This window comes from Periplaneta americana, chromosome 1 (genome assembly GCF_040183065.1).
Source record: "Periplaneta americana isolate PAMFEO1 chromosome 1, P.americana_PAMFEO1_priV1, whole genome shotgun sequence".
Lineage (NCBI taxonomy): Eukaryota > Metazoa > Arthropoda > Insecta > Blattodea > Blattidae > Periplaneta > Periplaneta americana.
The window spans coordinates 211438861-211460408 of record NC_091117.1 but is presented as its reverse complement, the minus strand read 5'-3'; the positions used below and the strand labels follow the sequence as shown (position 1 = coordinate 211460408).

The 21548-nt window shown below is 35.2% G+C and overlaps 1 protein-coding gene across 3 annotated transcripts; it reads right to left on the bottom strand.

The window, feature by feature from the left end:
- Positions 1 to 817: 817 nt before the first annotated feature.
- Positions 818 to 20985, bottom strand: Ublcp1 (Ubiquitin-like domain-containing C-terminal domain phosphatase 1). 3 transcript variants are annotated; one of them, XR_011334299.1, is made up of 6 exons: positions 20755 to 20985; positions 19802 to 19983; positions 10656 to 10844; positions 3543 to 3701; positions 1624 to 2039; positions 818 to 987 (listed from the first exon to the last, which is right to left on the bottom strand). XR_011334299.1 is itself a non-coding variant. In XM_069837301.1 (5 exons), exons 1-5 carry the CDS (start codon positions 20936 to 20938, stop codon positions 1722 to 1724), a joined length of 1032 nt encoding a protein of 343 aa, XP_069693402.1. In that variant the 5' UTR covers positions 20939 to 20985; the 3' UTR covers positions 1495 to 1721. The 3 variants fall into 3 exon arrangements, 1 of the variants encoding a protein (XP_069693402.1); XR_011334303.1 differs by lacking the exon at positions 10656 to 10844 and having other exon boundaries at positions 20755 to 20981; XM_069837301.1 differs by lacking the exon at positions 818 to 987 and having other exon boundaries at positions 1495 to 2039.
- Between the last annotated feature and the right edge of the window lie 563 nt (positions 20986 to 21548).

Sequence of the window (21548 nt, the reverse complement as noted above, 5' to 3'; positions counted from 1 at the left end):
ATACAATAGCCCAGGTTAAGTTCACGGTGTGGTGTGCTGTACTTGTACAAGAGCGCAGTCGTTCGGCTACTCAATCATTCACAGAATAGGAGTGGTAAGCACAATAAGCCTCAGGTTGCAGTGCAAGCCGTACAAGAAGAAAAAAAAAGTAAAATTGTCTGTATATTTTGTTACAATTTTACTTTATTTTACAATACCTTTATTAAATGATCATATTCCGATATACTGCACCAAGGTCAAGCTATAATGGGGGAGAAGATAAATGATGTCCCCCATAATCTTGTTATATCAGGATTCTATGGTTTTGCTTTACCCCACCAAGGAAACGGTTAGCTCTCCGCCTATGCTGAGCACCCAAATAAGATCTTTATTAAGCATACTCTATGGAGAATTCACAGAGTTGAATGTGAGTAGAAGAGGGCGACATAGCGTAAAGACTTCAGAAGAAGTACATGGAGTCAGTGAAGATCAATCAGTGTAAACTCAAAGATGTGACAGCTCTTTACCATACATTCCTTCCACCCATCATTGCTACTACTGTATCAAGCTGTCCTACAAAACAAGGAAATGAACCACTTGAAGTTCAAGACTTAGATGATATTGAAGACGTAAGTGAATATGACTAAAATGAAAGTACAGTATAACATTTTGTGTTTCGGTATACAATGGTTTCCTTACTTTTTTTCAAATATAATGACAAGCCACTATTTGAGTGCACTAATGTCTTATATTAGGGTTACCAGATGGAATATCTGGGACTGAGGACATCCGAGACTGAAAACTAGGACACCAAGATTAAATAATAAAAATTGTCATATTGCATAATAAAAACTATTTATCACGTATAATAACAGTTATAATACAAACATTGAAAACAATACAACTAACTTCCCAGTTCTGTCTTCCAGGCCAGCCGCAACATGAAGCTGAGATATTTACTTTTCAGTTCATTAGTGAAGCTACATTTCCGCTTCGACATCTTGAAACCTAAAATACAAATAAAATTTACAGTTTAGTTAGTAATTCGCATATATTCCATTGTGTCGAAATTAAATTTGTAGTTATAAAAAATAAAAATAATTACCTGCTTACCTTTAACATGTATCAATGTCAGCTATACTATAATGTATAAGTATTCTCCACCATGTGCTACGTCATTTACAAAACAAAGGAACATCTTGCAGCAAGACTTCAGAAATCAATCAATCAATCAATCAATCAATCAATCAATCAATCAATCAATCAATCAATCAATCACTCGTTTCGATATTTTAAACTCACGAGATACCAGAGATTGTTGTAAATAATGTAAACATTTCGGTCATTCAGTGACACCAACTTCTCAGATGTGAGTGCGTTTTGTAAATGCAATTTTAATAGGTATCTCAGCAATTAGAAAATCCTCCCGGACATCCCCGGATGCATTAAAAACTGGGATATGTCTGGAAAAACTAGGACGTCTGGTAACCCTATCTTATATTTAAGTATTGTAACTCTATTTTCCATGTTTTGTTTATATTTTCATGTTAGACAGCTACAAAAAAAAGTAATATCAAGGATAAAAAATAAAAAGTTCTTTTAAAAAGGTCAATTACTGAATTTATGGTATTCTTTGAAACTTACAATTTCTTTTCCTGTAAAATTTTGCTTTTGTGGCATGTCATTATCTTGCCCCAAGCCTGATGAACTATTCTTTATTGCTGTTCACTGCATTGTGTGCACTAGCTAGCACTACTGTTTTCTTCGTGAGTTTCCTCCTTTTTGGGAGCTATTTTATCTCTCTTTCGCGGTCTGTATTTCTCCCAGTGTTTGTGATCCAAACTGTTAAAATCCTCTTCGTGAACAATATCCTTCAGGTACTTTGCAAGTCTAAGCAATTCTCTGTCCTTATCACGATTAAGATGAGCTTGCTTGAATGGCCGGATCTTCAAGCCGTTTCCAGGATTCATGAGAAAGTTTCGTCTGATGTCATCAAACATGATTGTGTTGCGAGATGAATACTGATCGAATTTCCCCCAGATGACACCTAGAGGTTTCACCTGAAAACAGAGTGACAAAATGTAGATATAGGAAGTTTATAACCAGAACACATTGTTAATACCAAACATTAACCTAGTTTTATCTCTGTATAAACCACAACGATTACATTCAATAATTAAAAAATGCAATGAAAATCTTTTAAACTATTGCTTCACTGAAAGGGTGAATATTCTGAAATGGACAAATATGAATAACAAAACTGGAAAAAATATATGTTATATTAAATTGTGTACTTTTTTCTCACATTGGTTACATTTGCTCCTATTATTGAAGATTCTGGTATCAGTTGAGCTTAAAAAAAAAATTATGTGAGATTTTCTAATTAAAAAAAAAAGCCAAGGGATTGTTGTTATCTTTCCCTTACAGCCCATTGTTTAAGGTATCTTCTACACTTCTGTACTTCAGATTTCGCTTGTCTTCGAACATTTCTTTTTTCACGATCAGTCATATCTGCTATTTTCTTCCTTTTTTTTTATATTCTTTGCCACAGTCCCTTTCTTCTGCAACTCCTCTTCAGTCATATTTGCCCTCTGCCTACATATCTTCTCCCTTTCATATCTCCTACTTTCATCCTCAGACTTTTTTTTCTTTCCTATAAACAATCGCATGAAATAATATTCGAAGTTACTTTATACACCAGTATTTAATAATTGTATGTTAAATGAAATGTCCCACAATAAAGGGACCGACGTTACAGGGACGGGACCAGGACCATTGTTACAAATTAGTATAATTTCCGCAATAGTTCTGTCAAAATAAATCGTTAAAAATATCATGGAGGTTAGATTTTTTAGTCGACAAACATTGTAATGTTTTGCATATACTACGAAAGTTTAATATATACAAACTATATTAAATGCCACCTGGGACCGGTGTTACCAATAGAAAACATAACATTCAGTCATCAGTGATGATTTTTGTATTTTTCAATAAAATAAATTACGATAATGGACGAAAAGTTTTCAACTGGCGCCATGTTGACCTCTCATCACTACCAACCGTTAAAATTTACCACATGAAGCAAAATTGTCTTTTGTGTAGCTCTTTTATTTCGAGGGACTGGGGACAAACTTTACGTTAAAGTTGTGTCCTTTCAGAATTAAACAAACAACAATTCCTGTCTTTCATAAGTATTTTAACTATTTATTTTTATAATCTTGGCCGAGGAAATAAAATCAAATCGAAACATTCCGAGAAAAACTTAGTCAAACAGAGTAAAATGTAGTTGGGGACATAGGGACTGTAGTTACATTTTGACGTTTGGATGTTATTCTTTAATTATAAATTTTAAAATTAATCCTTTTATGCTTTGTTTCCAACTAAAACATGTGAGAGTTAGTTAATTAAACGCAAAAGTAATCAGTTAACATTTTCAAGAAACTCCTTAAATCAGCCAGGACATACATTTACCCATTTCAGAATATTCACCCAAAAATACATTATACACGTTAAAGTAAATATTACATAATAATTAAACCAATTAATCAAATACATTTTCTCACCTGTACTACGCCATACTTTGGAGTGAAGATGGATATCATGGCAAGGCTATCCAAGTAGAATGCAACTTTGTAGCTACTGTGGGTAGACACACCCAATAACTTCATCTTTTCTTCAATCCATTTCATGCTTGTGGCTGACCATATCACGATGTCATAGTCCTTTAACAAACAAGTAAAATACTTTTTTAGTTTTTAAAATGTATAAAAAAATTGACTTTTGGAACATAATGGTTGATATTGCTTTCTTTTCATTAACCCAATGGACCCATATGGTATTTCAGTTATTTAAATTCCCTACACTCGCATTTAATGTCCAGTTTACAGATCAATTTGCAGTATGCTGTAAAAAAATGCATTAAAAATTACACAAAATTTCTGATGCAGAATTTCTCAGAGACTGTGCAGAAAGCTTGTACTTATTATTTAAGATGTTTTAGTGTGGTAAATCTCGTGTGACCACAGACAGAATATACAATATATTGTGACTACATTGGAGAAGTAATAGAATGATAGGTAAAATCTAGCTGCTTTCCTCACCCATGTCAAGACTTGGTGTTGTCGTTGTCTTTAGGCGAAGACATGTATAGTGTAGTGAAATGAGGTAGAGATGACATACAACACAATGAAATAAAACTGTAAGCAGTATTCATTTTATTATGCATTTTATATCCTCATATCGAATAATCTATGAATTCTACAACAATAATTTCATAATCTTTCCCCTAAACAAAGGTTGTCTATAAGACATATTCTAAACATAACAGTAGATAGTTACAATATTTGACTGGGTGAAAATCCAAGGAATATTGTGCAAAAGACGGAGAAAAAAATCAATTTTAAAGAAATAACATTGTTATACAAAGGGTGGAATATTTGAAAAATATATTTTGCAGTGGATATGGAGAGGAATGGAGCGTGTGAAATGGACAGACAAAATAAGAAATGAAGCTGTGTTGGAAAGAGTGGGTGAAGAAAGAATAATGCTGAAACTGATCAGGAAGAGAAAGACAAATTGGCTGGGTGACTGGCTGAGAAGAAACTGCCTACAGGAAGGAATGAACGGGAGAAGAGTTTGGGGCAGAATAAGATATCAGATGATAGACGACAGTAAGGTGACAGTTGACATTAAGATATATAGATGACATGCGGAGACTAAGAGGAAGGCAGAAAATAGAAAGACTAGAGAATGCTGGCTTTGCAGTGAAAGACCTGTCCTTGTGCAGAACACTATGAATGAATGAATGTTTCGCAAAAGAGACAGAAGAAGAAAAAAAACAAAAGTTCAGTGAATGCCGCTGTTGTACAAGTGGTTCTTATGGATAGAAATGGAACCTTTTATAGCCTTAACTGCCAATTCTTGAAGAAATTTGTTGCACAGCCCGAAATTCTTGAGTGTTTGAGCAGGTATAATGTCGCAAGCACCAACCATGAGCCCTATAACCTCAATGTCATCAAGTTCATAACTCTGTTTGCAGAAGTCCATAGTAGGGATCAGAATTCCTCTCCTCTCCTCGTGCACTTCTTGGAGCTGGTTACAATGTGTTTCAAACCAGACTGTGGAATCCAAGATCTAACCTTTCTTCCCGGATGACTTTCTAACAAACATGTCGATTCTTCTATTGCTCACATTCAATAGCATGTTCGTGAACCTCTTCAAAAACCGTTAAAGCCTGTCTCTCATAATGCAGAGGCAGTAGGTCTGATGTTATAATGTCTTTTGTTACAGTGCTTCACCATAAGGGCAGGGTTTGAATTTCACTGCATCTTCTACATACTAGGTTCAAAAAGTTCCCGGAATTTGTTAGCATCATAGAAACAACTTACCTTAAACACTATTCTACAGAATTCCCTTCAAAATAGTTGCCTTCCGCAACTACACATTTTTGCCAACGCGTGTAGAGTTCCTGGAAGCAGGCCTGGAAGCCATTTTGTGAAACCCGTCTTAGTGCTCTCGTCGCGTTTGCGATAACCTCTTCAGCATTGAATCTCCGTCCTTTCAGATGACTTTTCAGACGGGGAAACAGAAAGTAATCAGGTGGTGAGAGATCAGGAGAGTATGGTGGGTGATCCAAAGCAGTTATGTTGTGCCTGGCAAGAAAATTCTTTACAATAATTGCGCGATGAGCAGGTGCATTGTCATGCATAAGAAACCAGTTGTTTTCTACCCACTTTTCTGGACGTTTCCTTCTCACTGCGTCCCAGATGCGACGGAGGGTTTCTACGTACAATTCTTTCGTTACAGTACGACCTACTGGAATGAACTCATGGTGCATGAGACCCTGAGAGTCGAAGAAAACTTCCAACATAACTTTGCATTAAGTGTGCTTAAATGCGACAGGCTCATGTCAGTAGATTTAATGGCATGAAAAAGAACTCCTGCGGGACAAAATTCCGGCACATCCGGCGATGCTGATGTAACCTCTGCAGTTGCGAGCGTCGTTAAATAAAACATAACATTTAAAATAACTTTGCCTTTGGAAGTGTCCCTAGGAAATTTTTGCTTCCGAGGAGATGTTTTCGATTTCCACTCAGATGACTGTCGTTTAGGGACTGGGTCGTACAAGTAGCACCAGTTTCATTTTGTTTAAGAAATCACCATCTTCATCAGCCATACTGTTCATGTCCCCAGCAAAACACAGAACTTGATGTTTGTACTTTGCTCTGTGGACATAATTACAAAATGCGACGAACAAACGAAACACTATGATAAACAATTGCCTACAACTCAAAACCAATAATTGCCATTATCAACAAACTTTAAGGAAATGACATCATGAATGTTACCAACAAAACAAATGTATAATATCCCTTGTTATATATTAATACGAAAAATGGTAGTAAAATTCCGGGAACTTTTTGAACCTAGTAGTATAATGGTTGTCCTGGCTTCTGCCTGGAATTGATCGCACAGGAGCCATGTTTGGAGTCACTTTGAGCACGTCTTTTCATTCAGCATATAATAAACCATCATGCCTCCTTATCCAGAGGATGGCTGGCATAAATTCACTATGCACTCTGTCTCTAAAAAATGTTAACCCTTAACCCGAAAGATATATTAAAATCACACTTACAGAAAGATCGGTCTAGAAGACCAGAAATATTTCATTATTGTTTCCACGAGAAATTTATACACATTTAATTCAAGATGATGTATTTTTTATCAATAAACACATATTTTACAATGAGTATAATTAAGAAAATTTAATTCAAGATAACTTATTCTATCAATTAACCAGAAGGAGGTTACACAGATGTCTACAGGAGTAGCTGCACTATCGAAGTTTTTAGTGGAAATCGTTAATGAAAACAGCTGTAACTAAGCCAGGTGGCTCAGATAGTTACATTCGAGACTTGCAAGCAGAGAGTCCTGGGTTCAAACTTCGTGGCCGGCCAATCTGACTGGGATTTTTCATTTTTTACCTCAGTCACAAAGGCAAAGTCGAGCTAGAAATTTACCACCTTAATCACCAATATTATAAACATTAAAACAAAATATAAAATCAGATACAATAACACAAACCTTCTATAACACACAACAGAAACAGAATCTCAACAATAGTGAATGATCTACTAGAATTTACACACGATATATGACCATAGATGTTAAAGTGTATATAAATAAATGCTTATAAAAACATTGCTGTACCACCACTATTCTTGGACGTGTGTATTTTCTTTTTTTCTGCTTAACATTGGCAACAAAATTTTACATACCACTGCACTCTGTATTATTGTTACATTTCCCAGTTGGTCAGTTGAATACGAGGCTTTCAGGAGTTCTTAAAAATCCTAAACTTTTACAGTCTTTAATATTTCAAAGCTCTCAGGTGTAAATTTCAGTTTATCAATTGGTAATGTCATAGTAAGCCTGTAAGTAATTATCCATTTTGTGTTGATAACCTAATTGAATTTTCTGTATGATTATATTTCTACTCTATTGGCATTTTTTTTCGTTTTAATAAAAACAAGGTTATTAACCTTCCAATTAATCATTTTGGAGTTAATAAACTTCTAATTATAGGCTTACAGGTTAAGTGGCATTTGAAATTAGTGTTAGTTCTCAGGTAAAATTCTGTGATTTCCATACTGTTCCTTTATATAAATTTAAAGTGTCGGACATACAATAATGTACAGCTTTCTATTTAAAATCACATATTTTGTGATGTTTGTTTATTTTCCCAAGTTAATAGATATGGTGAGAAAGTAGTTATAGTTATTCACCACCATAGGCGCTAGTGATGCTCAGCCAACAGGTTGTCATAGCATTATTAACATGTTTCCATACTGTATTAGTGCTTATACTGTGGTTAACTAATCAGACTTGAGATGTTCTTCCCGTGACACATATCGTCAAGTGAGATGTGTTGTTTGAAAATAGCTGTATCAGCCAGAAACTCAATCAGAGGTAGAATAATTGTATTGTATTGCATTTATTTACATTGCATGGTATTCCTACATTGCTTCACAGCTAGAATATGGAACAAGTCAAACAGAAAAAAAAAAAAAAAAAAAAAAAAAAAAAGAAATCTTAATAGTACTATAAAGTCTTATTTATAGTCACAGTCTAGTTGAAATATATACAGAAGAGTTTTACAATATAGTCTACTAGTACAACACAAAGTTTTAGTATCAATACTTAACAAAACACAGAAATATTCATGAAGCTTGTTGAATGTCATGAATTCACTTACAGAATAGAAGGCGTGAGAAATTAGGTACTTCTTTAATTTGGTCCTAAATAATCTTATGTTTTGAGTTTAATTTTTTACATACAAAGGGAGGCTATTAAAAATGTTTACTGCCATATAACACTCTTCTTTTTGATAGCATGATAGACTTGCCGATGGTGTATGAAAGTCTTTTTTTTTTTACATGTATTTATGCTATGAATTGTTGAATTAGTTACAAAGTTTTCACGATTACATACGAGGAAGATTATTTATTAGTGAAAAAATATACTGACAAGCCATGGGCATTATTTGTAGTTTTTTTTTTTAAATAGTCCTACACGATTCTCTAGATTTGGCACCTACTATTATTCTAATTACTCTTTTTTGTAGTAGAAATATATTGTTACTAGCCGTGAAATTTCCCTAGACTATTATTCCAAAAACTCATTACAGAGTGTAAATATGCAAAGTCTATTGTTTTTAAGGTACTGATATTTACTATCTCTTGCATAGATCTAATAGCAAAACATGCTGAATTTAGTTTGGGGGTAGTTTCTTTAATATGATTTTTCCAATTTAACACATTATCGATTTGTAAGCCAAGAAATTTGGTTGTTGTTGTTTCTATTAGGGACCTGTTATCAGTGGCGGCTCCTGCGTATTTCTTAAGAGGAGGAAAGAAGGTAACAGGACGAAATGACACCTTCTTGAATGAAACATGCTACAAATTAGCCAACATGCATACATGTAAGACCAGATAGTGTTGGGGTTGGCCTTCCCTTCTGTATAGCAATAATCTGTTCTTGTAAACTGAGTTTCCTAAATTTTCCCTAAAATATATTATGTTTTCACTTCCATTCATTGCTGAATAATTGCACAAATTAACAATTACAAGGAAATTCACCTCGCACCATTTTTCGAACACACTACAGCATCACACGTGTTGGAAGAGACTATAGCTTTTAACACGTAATCGGAACCACGGAAATGGGAAATAATCTGAGGAAAGCGAAAACACTGCACCCACCCACGTGGTCTGTGTTGCCACATGTACATTGTACAAATTCAGTATCACATGCTTTTGAAGAATATCAGTTCTTGTAAAGTCATACTACCATTATTGTTCAAAGTTGCCGGTGCCCAATTTTTTATGTTAAAAATAATGTAGTTTGGAGTACCTACTTACTTTCAATTTCAAATATATTTGTACAAAACTGACAACTTGGCTGTTGTCCTGTCTAGTACACAATGAACGGAAGTGAATTTCAGGGGCCAAAAAGATCTGCGATACTAAAGTAGAACTACTTCCACTTTGTTTTATATAAACCCAACTTTAACTTTCAAATATCCTTGAAAGTTTCAAACCATGAATAGTAGCCTATATAAAGTACAATGAATAAAATTTTTTATTTATAATTTTAAAAAAAGTTTATATGGTGTCTTTCATAGCGTTGCGTTAAAACTGTTTTATTGTGCCTCTTCCTAGTTGTGTTATAGTCTGGTTGAATGCAAGATCGTTAGATGGCAGTGGTAGCAAGCTTGCTGCACGACCAGTCGGTTTCTATTTCCCGCCCATGACTGATTCAGAGGAGGATCTCCTCCCTCTCCGTTCATTTACTTGCTTTAAAACTCTGCTTCTTTCTCTGGCCGCTAGTGCGCTGTTGTCTATGTGTGTTAACTGCAGTAAAGGAGGAATGGATTGGCTTTCCTCCACACAAACAATCTCGCATCTTTCTCACAGTTTTCTAGCAGCACATGAGCGCGCATCGTTTAAAACTCGATCAACCGAGGTTTTCTTATAGCTGTGAACTTAAAAATTATCGAATCTTCCTTGAATTTCAAGGCACATATTTTATTTGGTATTTACTTTCAAAAGAAGAAAAATGTGAGGAGGACGTTCCTCCCTTCCCTCCTCCGAGAAACCGCCACTGCCTGTTATTAATTATTGGGTTTGATATTTGCGCAGTTGAATTTTGACAGAATTTAAATTTGATTAGGCTAATTTTGTTACAATACTAATTTAGTGGCTGAAAACCAATCACATATTTTGAGAAGAATTGCCTCAAATAATAATAATAATAATAATAATAATAATAATAATAATAATAATAATAATAATAATAATAATAATAATAATAATAATAATAATAACAACACAACAACAATAACAACACACAATTACTGAATGTGTTAATGCTTAACTTATTGCATGTGCTGTACTGTGAAGTTAGACATTTAATTGCAACAGTGGGCCTACTCCTGGAAGAACCACAGTCCTGATCATTACTCCAAAGACGTACGTACACATAATGGGACTTTCATGATGTGAGTGGACATGAAGCTGGACCTCCACCTAAGACAACATAAGACATCACACTCCATTCAGCATTGAAGCTGCATTTCTCTTCCACTTTACACAAAAACTCTTAATTGAGACACAAACCTGGTAAGCTGATGTAAGAAATTCATGAAGATAAGGCCTCATCAATTCATAACCTGTCTCAGCAGTAGATCGGTGATCAAAGAGGGTATAATCAATATCGAGTACAAGAAGCTTCTTCCCAGGTCGAAGTTCATTCAGCATGTTGATTTTATACTCTCTAACTCGACGCTCTATCTTGGCCAAGTATACCTATAAGATCAGTCAATAATAGTTTACATGTGAGAAGCAATAAATCCTTTGGCTTAAATCACATATTGAATGCAATACAATGGTTTTACTAAATTTAATTTTTTAAACACTCATATATGTATATTATTTTAATGTACCGAAGTACATATGATATTTCCAAGCAGATATTCTGCATCATCATACGATGAAAGAGTAATGGAATGGAGACAAATTTTCTCCGGCGCCGGGATTTCAACCCGGGTTTTCAGCTCTATGTGCTGATGCTTTATCCACTAAGCCACACCGGATTCCACCCCGGCATCAGACAGTATCGTCTCAAATTAAGTTCCAACTCTTGGGTTCCCTCTAGTGGCCGCCCTCTGCACTACGTCATAGATGTCTATGAACGTAGGACTGGCGCCAGAGAGAATTTTTCTCAGTTCCATTACTCTTTCATCGTATGATGACGCAGAATATCTGCATGGAAATATCATATGTACTTCGGTACATTAAAATAATATATATGATATGCGTAAATCACTTCGTGACTTAAGATGGCACTTATTCCGTCGGATCCCGACCAACTAGTCACTCATAACGAGTGCACCTCAGCATATGTGTGGACTTCGGTCCTACGTTCATAGACATCTATGATGTAGTGCAGAGGGCGGCCACTAGAGGGAACTCAAGAGTTGGAACTTAATCTGAGATGATTCTGTCCGACACCGGGGTGCAATCCGGTGTAGCTTAGTGGATAAAACATCAGCACGTAGAGCTGAAAACCCGGGTTCAAATCCCGGCGCCAGAGAGAATTTTTCTCCGTTCCATTACACTTTCATCGTACTCATATATGTATTCAGCTCAGGTAGTACACTCAAATACTTTTAATATCAATCCCTCATTCTCCCAGCTGCACTTCTGATGTCATACATAAACCAGACTCAACCCCGCTCCTTAACAAATGTTTGGCTTGGCTTTTCGAGGGACAGAACCAGGTGGATTCTTACACCCAGGCTTAAATTGGCTCATTGTGCGCTCTACATATGCACTGATGTCTAAGTTCAACGAGTGGAACAAGTGACATGTGAATTTAACGATGACAGTGGACCATCCTCAGCCTGACAAAGCCAGGACCCTGTTGCATAACTTTACTAATATTATTAGAAAAATGTTTACAAATTATGTTACAAATTGGTATGATAAGAAATAAAAAATCAATGTAACAGTTGCATGATCACATTTATAAAAATCATTAAAAATTTTTAAAATACAGACATGTTTCGGGGTTGTATGTTACCCTATCTTCAGTGCAGGAACTGCAATGATATAATAATAAATTGTTAATTATAATTAAAATTGATTACATATTAAATCGTAAAAATGAATATAGAGTATTTTTTTAAAATTCAAATATAATTTATCTTATTTAAAATTAAAAATAACATAAAAAGTTTTCATAGTTAAGATATAAGCTGACAAGAAATAAGCTTGAATTTAACTAGATAATTAATTAATAATGATTCAGTTTAATATTGTTTGCCACAAATAGGCTAACCTCACTGATAATATGTAACTATGGGTGAATAAAAACTTATAGATAAACTATCAGTAAACACTAACAACTAATAATATTACCTTCAATTATGCAAACAAGAGTTTGTAAAATTCATTAATAATATTAGCAGTGGCGGTGCGTCAATAAGAGCACAAGAGCACGTGAACACCTTGTTTCCATTAATGCACAACTAGTTTTATTATTTAATACCGTATTGGCATAGTGGGGATGTATAATATCAGGATCGAATATTTTAAACTTCCTGCATCTTGCATAAACTTCTTATGTAAACTTGGCAACATCCGTTCACGTACAAGCCGTGCTCTTTTCAAGAAGGTTACAGAAATTTCACGCTTGCGCGGGAGAAAATTGTCTTTCGCTTGCCGCTTATGACTCGTCAAGAGCACAAAGCATTAAGTGAACAGTGAATCTATCCTACAGATGTCAGGTGCATCGATGCCTATCGTGCTATATCTCTAGGAGGAAATTTAATTAGTCTGTATTTTAGCCTGCAGGTGTCAGCATCTCACTGACGGAACATTTACTTTATGTGGATATGTGTACAGTGCTGCTACGAGAGTGTAGTTTGTGAATTACTATACTTCAGTGTTGGCATATAGCATAGTTTGGCTTTCAAAGACGTGCTGGCTGAATATGATGGTGGTATGAATTTAAATATCTGTATGGTGGTGTATATTATTTAAGAATAATATTTACTGGCATGTATTTACAGTAATAAATCTATGCGAATGGGATTACAGTACTGGTATAGGCTATAGTGTATCCATGTGTTGTGAATCAAAATATATTACTGAACACACGCTTTTGTAAATTGTATTATGTATTAATTTTTAACAAACGTAAACAATGAACTCTGTTCAAGTAATTTTGAAGAGTAAAGAACTGGGTAAACTGGCTTACCAGGAAAAATTGGAAATAAAAAGACTAGGTTTCATTATTATTATTATTATTATTATTATTATTATTATTATTATTATTATTATTATTATTATTATATTTTTTAAATTTATATACGGTGTTTTCGACAGTGAAACATTGGAATCATGACATTTCATATTAGGCTAAAAATGTACGATTTCAAATTCTCTTCGATTTTGGAACACAAAATTGTGAACACACATAATATTTTATCATGAGCAGCCACTGAATATTAGTATTTTTACTTGTAATTTGTTAAATTTTCTTCTTGGCATTATGCAAGAGAAATATTCTACAAATTACAAATCACAAGTAAATTTACTAATATTATTGGTTTATTAGTTACTATGCAACAGGACCCAGGTTCCACTCGTAGTCTAGTACTTGAAAGCCCCAGGACCCAGAGCCCAGAGTATCGGAAATCTGTATTACTGGTACCACCAGCTTACTTCTAACTATTGCAGATATAGATTAAAGGAACAGTGTGTACATGAAATGGAAGAGATAAATGGGAGTATCTCGAGAAAATCCATTCCATCACGACAAGACCAGGGATCGAACCTGGGCCACTGGATGAAGAACACTCTCAAAAACTCCAGTGACCACACGAACTAATAAAAAACATCACAAACAAAATTCGAACAACCCTCGAAGAAGACAACTGAGCAATCAAATTGAACTGTATGAAAGCTCATGCAGGATATCACAGAAATGAACTAGAAGACCAATTGGCAAAATAAGCAGTGGTAGACAGAGCATTTAAAGTCTCTTATAAGAGAATCCCCAAAAGCAGGTAATAAGATAAATGTGAGAAATGAGTGAAAACAAAATGGCAAATGACAGCAAAGGGGAAACTTATCAAGTCATTTGTGTCAGACTATAAAGGCTGGTTCACAATAAACTGGAAACGAGAATCAGAACGAAAACGAAAACGGTAAAATTGTTAAAATGTGTACATTTAAATGTGAGCATTCACAATTAACGAAAAGCTTGCCGGAGCCCGGGATCAGGAACGGAGAGTTGGCCAGTTTCAACTTTGGCGTTCACGTTTCCGATCACAGCCCACTAGATCCATTCTATTGCCATCTAAAAGCTATTTTGTCGTCATATATTTTGTAGCAAGAAGACCGTGTCATAGCCTATGCATTATTTTGGTCTGTGCTGTTTATCATGGAGCAAGTTTTATTTGATGAGATTCTAATATTGAGTGTTGAGGAAAATCCTCACTCACGTTTATGATAAGTGGCGCGCCTCGTATAAAGATGAGAAAATGAAGGAGAATACGTGGCTTTCAATAGCTGCGTAAGTTGTTGTTGTTTTCTAATGCCAGGCAATTGACAATGAAGTCATTTGACCTCTTGCACTCCAATATTTTTCAAAGATATTGTCATGACCAGCCACTGAAGCACAGATTTTGAGGTGTTCCGAATCCATTTCTTAGTTTGAGTTGCACAATGGACAATAGCTGCGTAAGTGAATCATATTTTATTACTGTATTGGTTGTATTACACACTACATATTCATGCTTCAATTCAATAACTACTGTTGTGTTCATTTTTGTTCTATTACAAATGTTTCTTCACTGATTATTTTACGTTATGGTAGACTTAAAATAGGTTGTGATAATAAAGATGCATGGGCATATTTATAGTACCGTACCTAATGAAATGTTTGTTGAAATTTCGAAGTTGGTTAACCTGTGTTTATGTTGGCTGCCTTGTACTCATGAGAGAACGCCATTGGTCAATTATACAAAAATAACACCAGAATGCGTAATATCGACTTTACATATCGTTATTGACATGCATATCGATATGCATATTTGTCTACGTTCTCGGTTTATTGTGAATCAAAAATGTTATATTCACGTCCTCTGCTTCTCGTTTTCATTCTGGTTCTCGTTCCTGGTTTATTGTGAACCAGCCTTAAGTCAACATCTCTTAACACCAAATTTCCACAGTCCTCATCACTGGTCACAGAAAACTAAGATCATATTATTACCACTTCGAGATTATGGACAGTCCAGAATGTTCGTGTAATAGAGTAGAGCAAACAGCAGCCTATATAACATTTGAATGCAGAACAAAATAGAATAAATATTTCAGCAATCTTACTTCCGTAAGACAGACCTGTTAGTTACAATTATAGGCCCATTTCCCCAGGTCTGTCTTTCTCTACAATTTTAGTTTCCTTTGCAAAGATGTATGTCTCACAGCTACTCTTGTCGTCATGACTATGGTCAGGTCTAAATGCGCTCTATATCCATTCCTCTATGATTTTCTCTTGCACAGCTATTATAGCAAACTTACGTTAATATCAACAATAAAATTATAATCTACTAAGAGAACTTTTCAAACATAAAAAAATTCATTCAAATAATACCATACCTAAACATACCACTCCCCTATGCCTTAATACCCATATAAAAAAAAAAAAAAAAAAAAAAAAAAAAACAGAGCAAATACATCACTAGGTCTTAAATAGATATTATTTTAATGTACCAAAATACATATGATATTTCCATGCAGATATTCTGCGTCATTATACGATGAAAGAGTGATGGAACAGAGAAAAATTCTCTCCGGCACCGGGATTTGAATCTGGGTTTTCAGCTCTACGTGCTGATGCTTTATCCACTAAGCCACACCGGATACCCATCCTGGTGTCAGAATCGTCTCAGTTTAAGTTCCAACTCTTGGGTTCCCTCTACTGGCCGCCCTCTGCACAGAGACGATTCTGTCCAACACCAGGATGGGTATCCGGTGTGGCTTAGTGGATAAAGCATCAGCACGTAGAGCTGAAAACCTGGGTTCAAATCCCGGTAACTGAGAGAATTTTTCTCTGTTCCATTACTCTTTCATCGTACTAGGTCTTAATCTTAGCTCCCCATTTCATCTTCACTATCATTAACTTGCTTGTATTAACTGAACTACATATTTTCTATAGGCTACAGCAAGCTGGGGTTACTTGAGCCAAATGGGACATATTTATTTTTTAAGTTATCAGCAGTAATTATATTTTAGATTTTTATTTGTTTTTTAATAACAATAATGTGGCAGCATTTTAGAGGGTTGAGGCAGTGGTTTTGTGGTTAACTTTCACCTTTCTGGAGTGTTCTCTTGATGTTTTGATTTGGTGCACAAAAAAGTACAAAATTGTAAGTGAAATAAGTTTCAATTCAAAACGAAATATAATATGAATATAATGTTGAATTTATAACTAAACAATAGCTTGCTTACTTACTTACAAATGGCTTTTAAGGAACCCGAAGGTTCATTGCCGCCCTCACATAAACCCGCCATCGGTCCCTATCCTGTGCAAGATTAATCCAGTCTCTATCATCATATCCCACCTCCCTCAAATCCATTTTAATATTATCCTCCCATCTACGTCTCGGCCTCCCTAAAGGTCTTTTTCCCTCCGGTCTCCCAACTAACACTCTACATGCATTTCTGGATTCCCCATACGTGCTACATGCCCAGCCCATCTCAAACGTCTGGATTTAATGTTCCTAATTATGTCAGGTGAAGAATACAATGCGTGCAGTTCTGTGTTGTGTAACTTTCTCCATTCTCCTGTAACTTCATCCCGCTTAGCCCCAAATATTTTCCTAAGCACCTTACTCTCAAACACCCTGAACCTATGTTCCTCTCTCAAGGTGAGAGTCCCAAGTTGAGAGTCCAAGTTTCACAACCATACAGAAGAACCGGTTATATTACTGTTTTATAAATTCTAACTTTCAGATTTTTGGACAGCAACTAAACAATAGCATGAAGCATAATGTTCAATAGCCTAATATTAATATTCATTGTTCTTTGATTATTAGGGTATTTTTTCTAGTAATTTTCAGTTTTTTCATTTTGGGGTTACTTGAGCCATATGCAGTATAATGTTGCAATGAGAAATTAAATCAATAGTTTACATATTTCAGAATTTATATACTATAAAAATGCAGTAGGTAATTATTAAAAGCCTTACTTTGTACAGTAAGACGGCATTGTCAAACCTTTTCCTTTTGGTTAATTATATCATGCCCCGGAAACATATTAGGGTACCAGGAAGTAGGCCTTATGCAGATTACTCTCAATGGGCTTTGGACGCTACCAGAAGCAAAATGAAATCTGTGAAGCTATCCATAAGAAAAGCTGCAGAAAAACATTCCGTTGATAGGAGTGCCCTGAATCGAATACTGCAGGCCTTGCACATGCAGTCTTTTGGAAGACCAACAGCATTGTCATATGAGGAAAATCATCATCTACAAGGAATTATTACTGCTGCAAAATGGGGTTTTCTACTGACCCCATTGGACGTTATTTAGTTAGGATTTATTTTCTGTAAGTCAGGTGTTTAGTTAAATGTTTTTGTTTCTGTGATTTTGTAATTCAATTTTTGGAATTAAAGGAAAGAAAATAATGTGTGCATATTATCTCAGTGAGTTACACAATATATAGTCCCGACGCTGTTATTCCCGGCATGACTCCTCCTCTTTGCTTACGTCTTAGGAAGTCAAGGCTCTATAAAGTCTAGATAGGTAGCATCGTTCGCCATTTTTGTTCTTTCGTTGCCGAGCTACCATACGAGGAATCTATTTGCCACACCGTTAAACATTATCATGTCGTAGCTCCTATGATAATAAATCAAACGCACTGTAATTCAGCAAATAATTGGGCGGCAAATAACGTCTTCATGTGCTTTCTGCAAACGCCAACGAAAGAGCCAAAATGGCGGGCGATTATATTAAGTATTTATCGAGCCTTAAGAAATGAATAACGTCTTCACCAGCGAATCACAAGACGCACACGCTTAAATGTAGCCGACCTGCAATGCGATGGGCTGCCGGAAATTAGAGTGACGGGACTATAGCTAAAGACAATAAACTACACACATATATATATATAATATACTGTACCCAAATCTATAAATGTTATCATTTAAGGTTTTATTGACTCAAATAAGGGAGAGTGGAGAATTAGGACCAATTCTGAACTACAAAAACTATATAAAGATCCAAGTATTGTCACTGATATAAAAATTAGACGGCTGGAGTGGCTGGGCCACATTATCAGAATGGACAATAATAATATTCCTAAAAGATTACTAGATGCCACGCTAAGTGGTAAAAGAAGAGCAGGAAGACCTAAACTACGATGGTTGGATGATGTTCAGGATGATCTAGTTAAAGCAGGAATTAAGAGATGGAGACGGAGAGCCCTAGAGAGGGAAGATTGGGCGGCAATTCTTAAGGAGGTCAAGGCTAAACTAAAAGGGCTGTATGACCATAGATGATGATGATTGACTCAAGTAACATTATATCAAGTTTAACTTGAACCACACAGCATTTTTAAATGGGTGGCTCAAGTATACCCATTTGCTGGGTAACTTGAGCCACTAATAAAACAATAAATAAATATATAACAATAGTGACAATGCAGCAAAGCTGCTTGCCTATGATTTATATGTGGCGAGATTCAACATATAGAAGAGCAATGAAAGTTTCTCAAGGTATACGTTTTTTGTAGGAGTCAATGAAACTTTCTGAGGTAGTTCGAGTATCCCCAGTTTACGGTATATATATTTATTGATACTATAAAAGTTTTTTGTTTATCCACTTTTTCTTGTATTATCTGTTTCTCACATGTTAATATTAGGCCTATATGCAACGCATCTTCTTACATGCCAACAGATATCCTTCCTTAGCTTACCCCTCCTGTTTATCAATTTCCTTATCTCTAATCTCCACTAAGTCTACTACAACCACCATTTCAGATCTAATCTTCTCTCCTTATTCCTTAAATATGATAGCCAATTGGTTTCCAAATTCGAATATTTGAATGTAGGAAACTAAATAAGGAACGAAATAAGCTAAAAAACAAATTGCAATGATAGGTGGAAAATCGCCAATTTCAAGAAGTGTTATTAAAGAAACTTGAATGAAAGACTTAAATAACCCCTTATCTTTAAAAGCAGAATACCACAAAATTGTATTTTTCAACCTTCATTTTTTAATTATCTGTATCTGAACAATTTTGTGTGTGGTCATTATATTCCTTACGAGATATGTATTATTATTATTATTATTATTATTATTATTATTATTATTATTATCATCATTATTATTATTATTATTTGTGGTTTTGATATTTACCATATAAGTTTGTACAAAACTTAAGGCAATTTCAACTAGATCCATCCAATAAATAGATAGATCACCATGTTTTCAACAGGTAAGACTTGACATTATCCATATTTTCTGTCATGTCACAACTCTGGCTGGTCTAAGCTTACTCAAATTCTGTCTAGTTTCAAAATGGAATGGTCCTAGATGATTAGCCTTTGTGGGCAATAAGAGCACGTCCACTAGAGATTTATTAAAATTTTTTCCAAGTTCCTCCATGGTGGCATCGATTGGTTCTTGTGAACAGGCCTATATGAATTTTGGTATGCCACTGGTATTAGTACGAAAGAAGAAATTAAATGTACATACTTCTCTGCTCTCTATTGCAACTTCTTCGTCTTCAATATCGAGATCATTTACTACATCAGGGATGTCTTCTGGGGGTGCCGATGCATCAGCAATATCTTCTTCTAAAGAGCCCATCATCATAACCTTAAATCCTTGCTTAAGCTTAAGTGCAGACAACTGGCATTCATCTTCTGGTGTCTTCCCTTTAAAAATGCATATAATACTTCATGAAAAACGTCAGTGTAATCTCAACCTTATATTACATTAATCTGCATTCAAGTTTAATGAAATTCGAAGATAAATTCTCTTACCAAATCTGTACCATTACGCGCCACTACACTAATGTCTAAACAATTCAAAGTCTCAGAGAGTAGCATGTCACAGTTATAGGTCTATATGCCACGAATGATCAACTGTCTGTCATTACGGGTAATGTCAAAGTTGTTTCATCAACCATAACGCATTAGTACAACGATGAACGGCTAATACACAACAGACGATGATATAATCTAATATTGTTCAATCATAATTTATTGATTATAAACTTGTTTTTGCATAGTACTAAAAATTGAACTCCAAAACTACACAAGAGGAAGACATTACAGTTAAGAAAAGCAGATTCCGAGGCGTTACATATAGAGGGGTCCTGTTATTTTTGCTCTAAAGTAACTATAGAAAAAAGGTCTGAAAAGAATACAAAAAGATAAAAAAAAAGCCGAATAGAGTATTTTGGACAATCAAAAACATTTGACTTTCCCTTGTACAAAAACAGAGACAGAGAGAGAAAGAGGAAGGAGAGTATTTTCCTTATGTATCGCCTCGGATTCTGCGCTTTTACCCATATTATTTATACTCTTAAACAGTTCATTCAATCTCAAACTTTTGCTAATAACTACACACTATATACACCGTTAGTACTTTACACTGAACTAACCTAAAAATCGTGTTCGGGCTACTAAAATTTTAATACGTACCTTTAAGTTTAAGATTAAGTAACTTTTGTCTCTCGGGACGAACTCCTGTCTCTTTATGAATTGCGTTTTTTAAAGTAGCAACAGAATCACTCTCAGATAAATTACATATTTCATATTCTTTTCCACTCCATTTCACAACTAATTTCATTTCGTTCTCCATATTGCTTATATACACTCCCGCCATGAGTACCACAACCGTTTCTCGTAAGCAACGACCACAACCAACCAACGAGCTAGATGCTAGAATATTGTCCATAGAGAAGCTATACACGAAACAGGTTGCGAAACTTATTGACTTTCCTATTTCAAACGCTAGAGGCGCTAACCTAGAAATCAAGAGGATAGCCCTCTTGGTAGAAATTGATCTTGCTGTCGCTGTCACAAAAAACCTAACTGTTAATAATCTGTTTTATGGAAATTGTTTATATTGTAGAAGAAGTATTACTATGTAACATTAAGTTACAGCATAACTCATTTGAAGATATTATTTAAATTCCTGAGCAATACTGAGTACAGATAATTGGAATTGGGGCATTCTTCAAATAGATCTGTGAAAGCTATGAATAAATAAGAGTTTATACCCAAGTATGGAGGATATATTTATTTGAAATGTATTTTTTGTTCATTTGTGCTAATGTAATAATCCGTGGCGCTACAGCAAACGAAAGGCCAAGACCGACCAACCGGCTACTGGCCTCACCGCCACATACCAAAGCAGAGGTGGACGATCATCCAACCAGAATGGAGGTATCGTGTGGTTAGCACGATGAGCCCCCCAGCCGTTATAGCTGGTT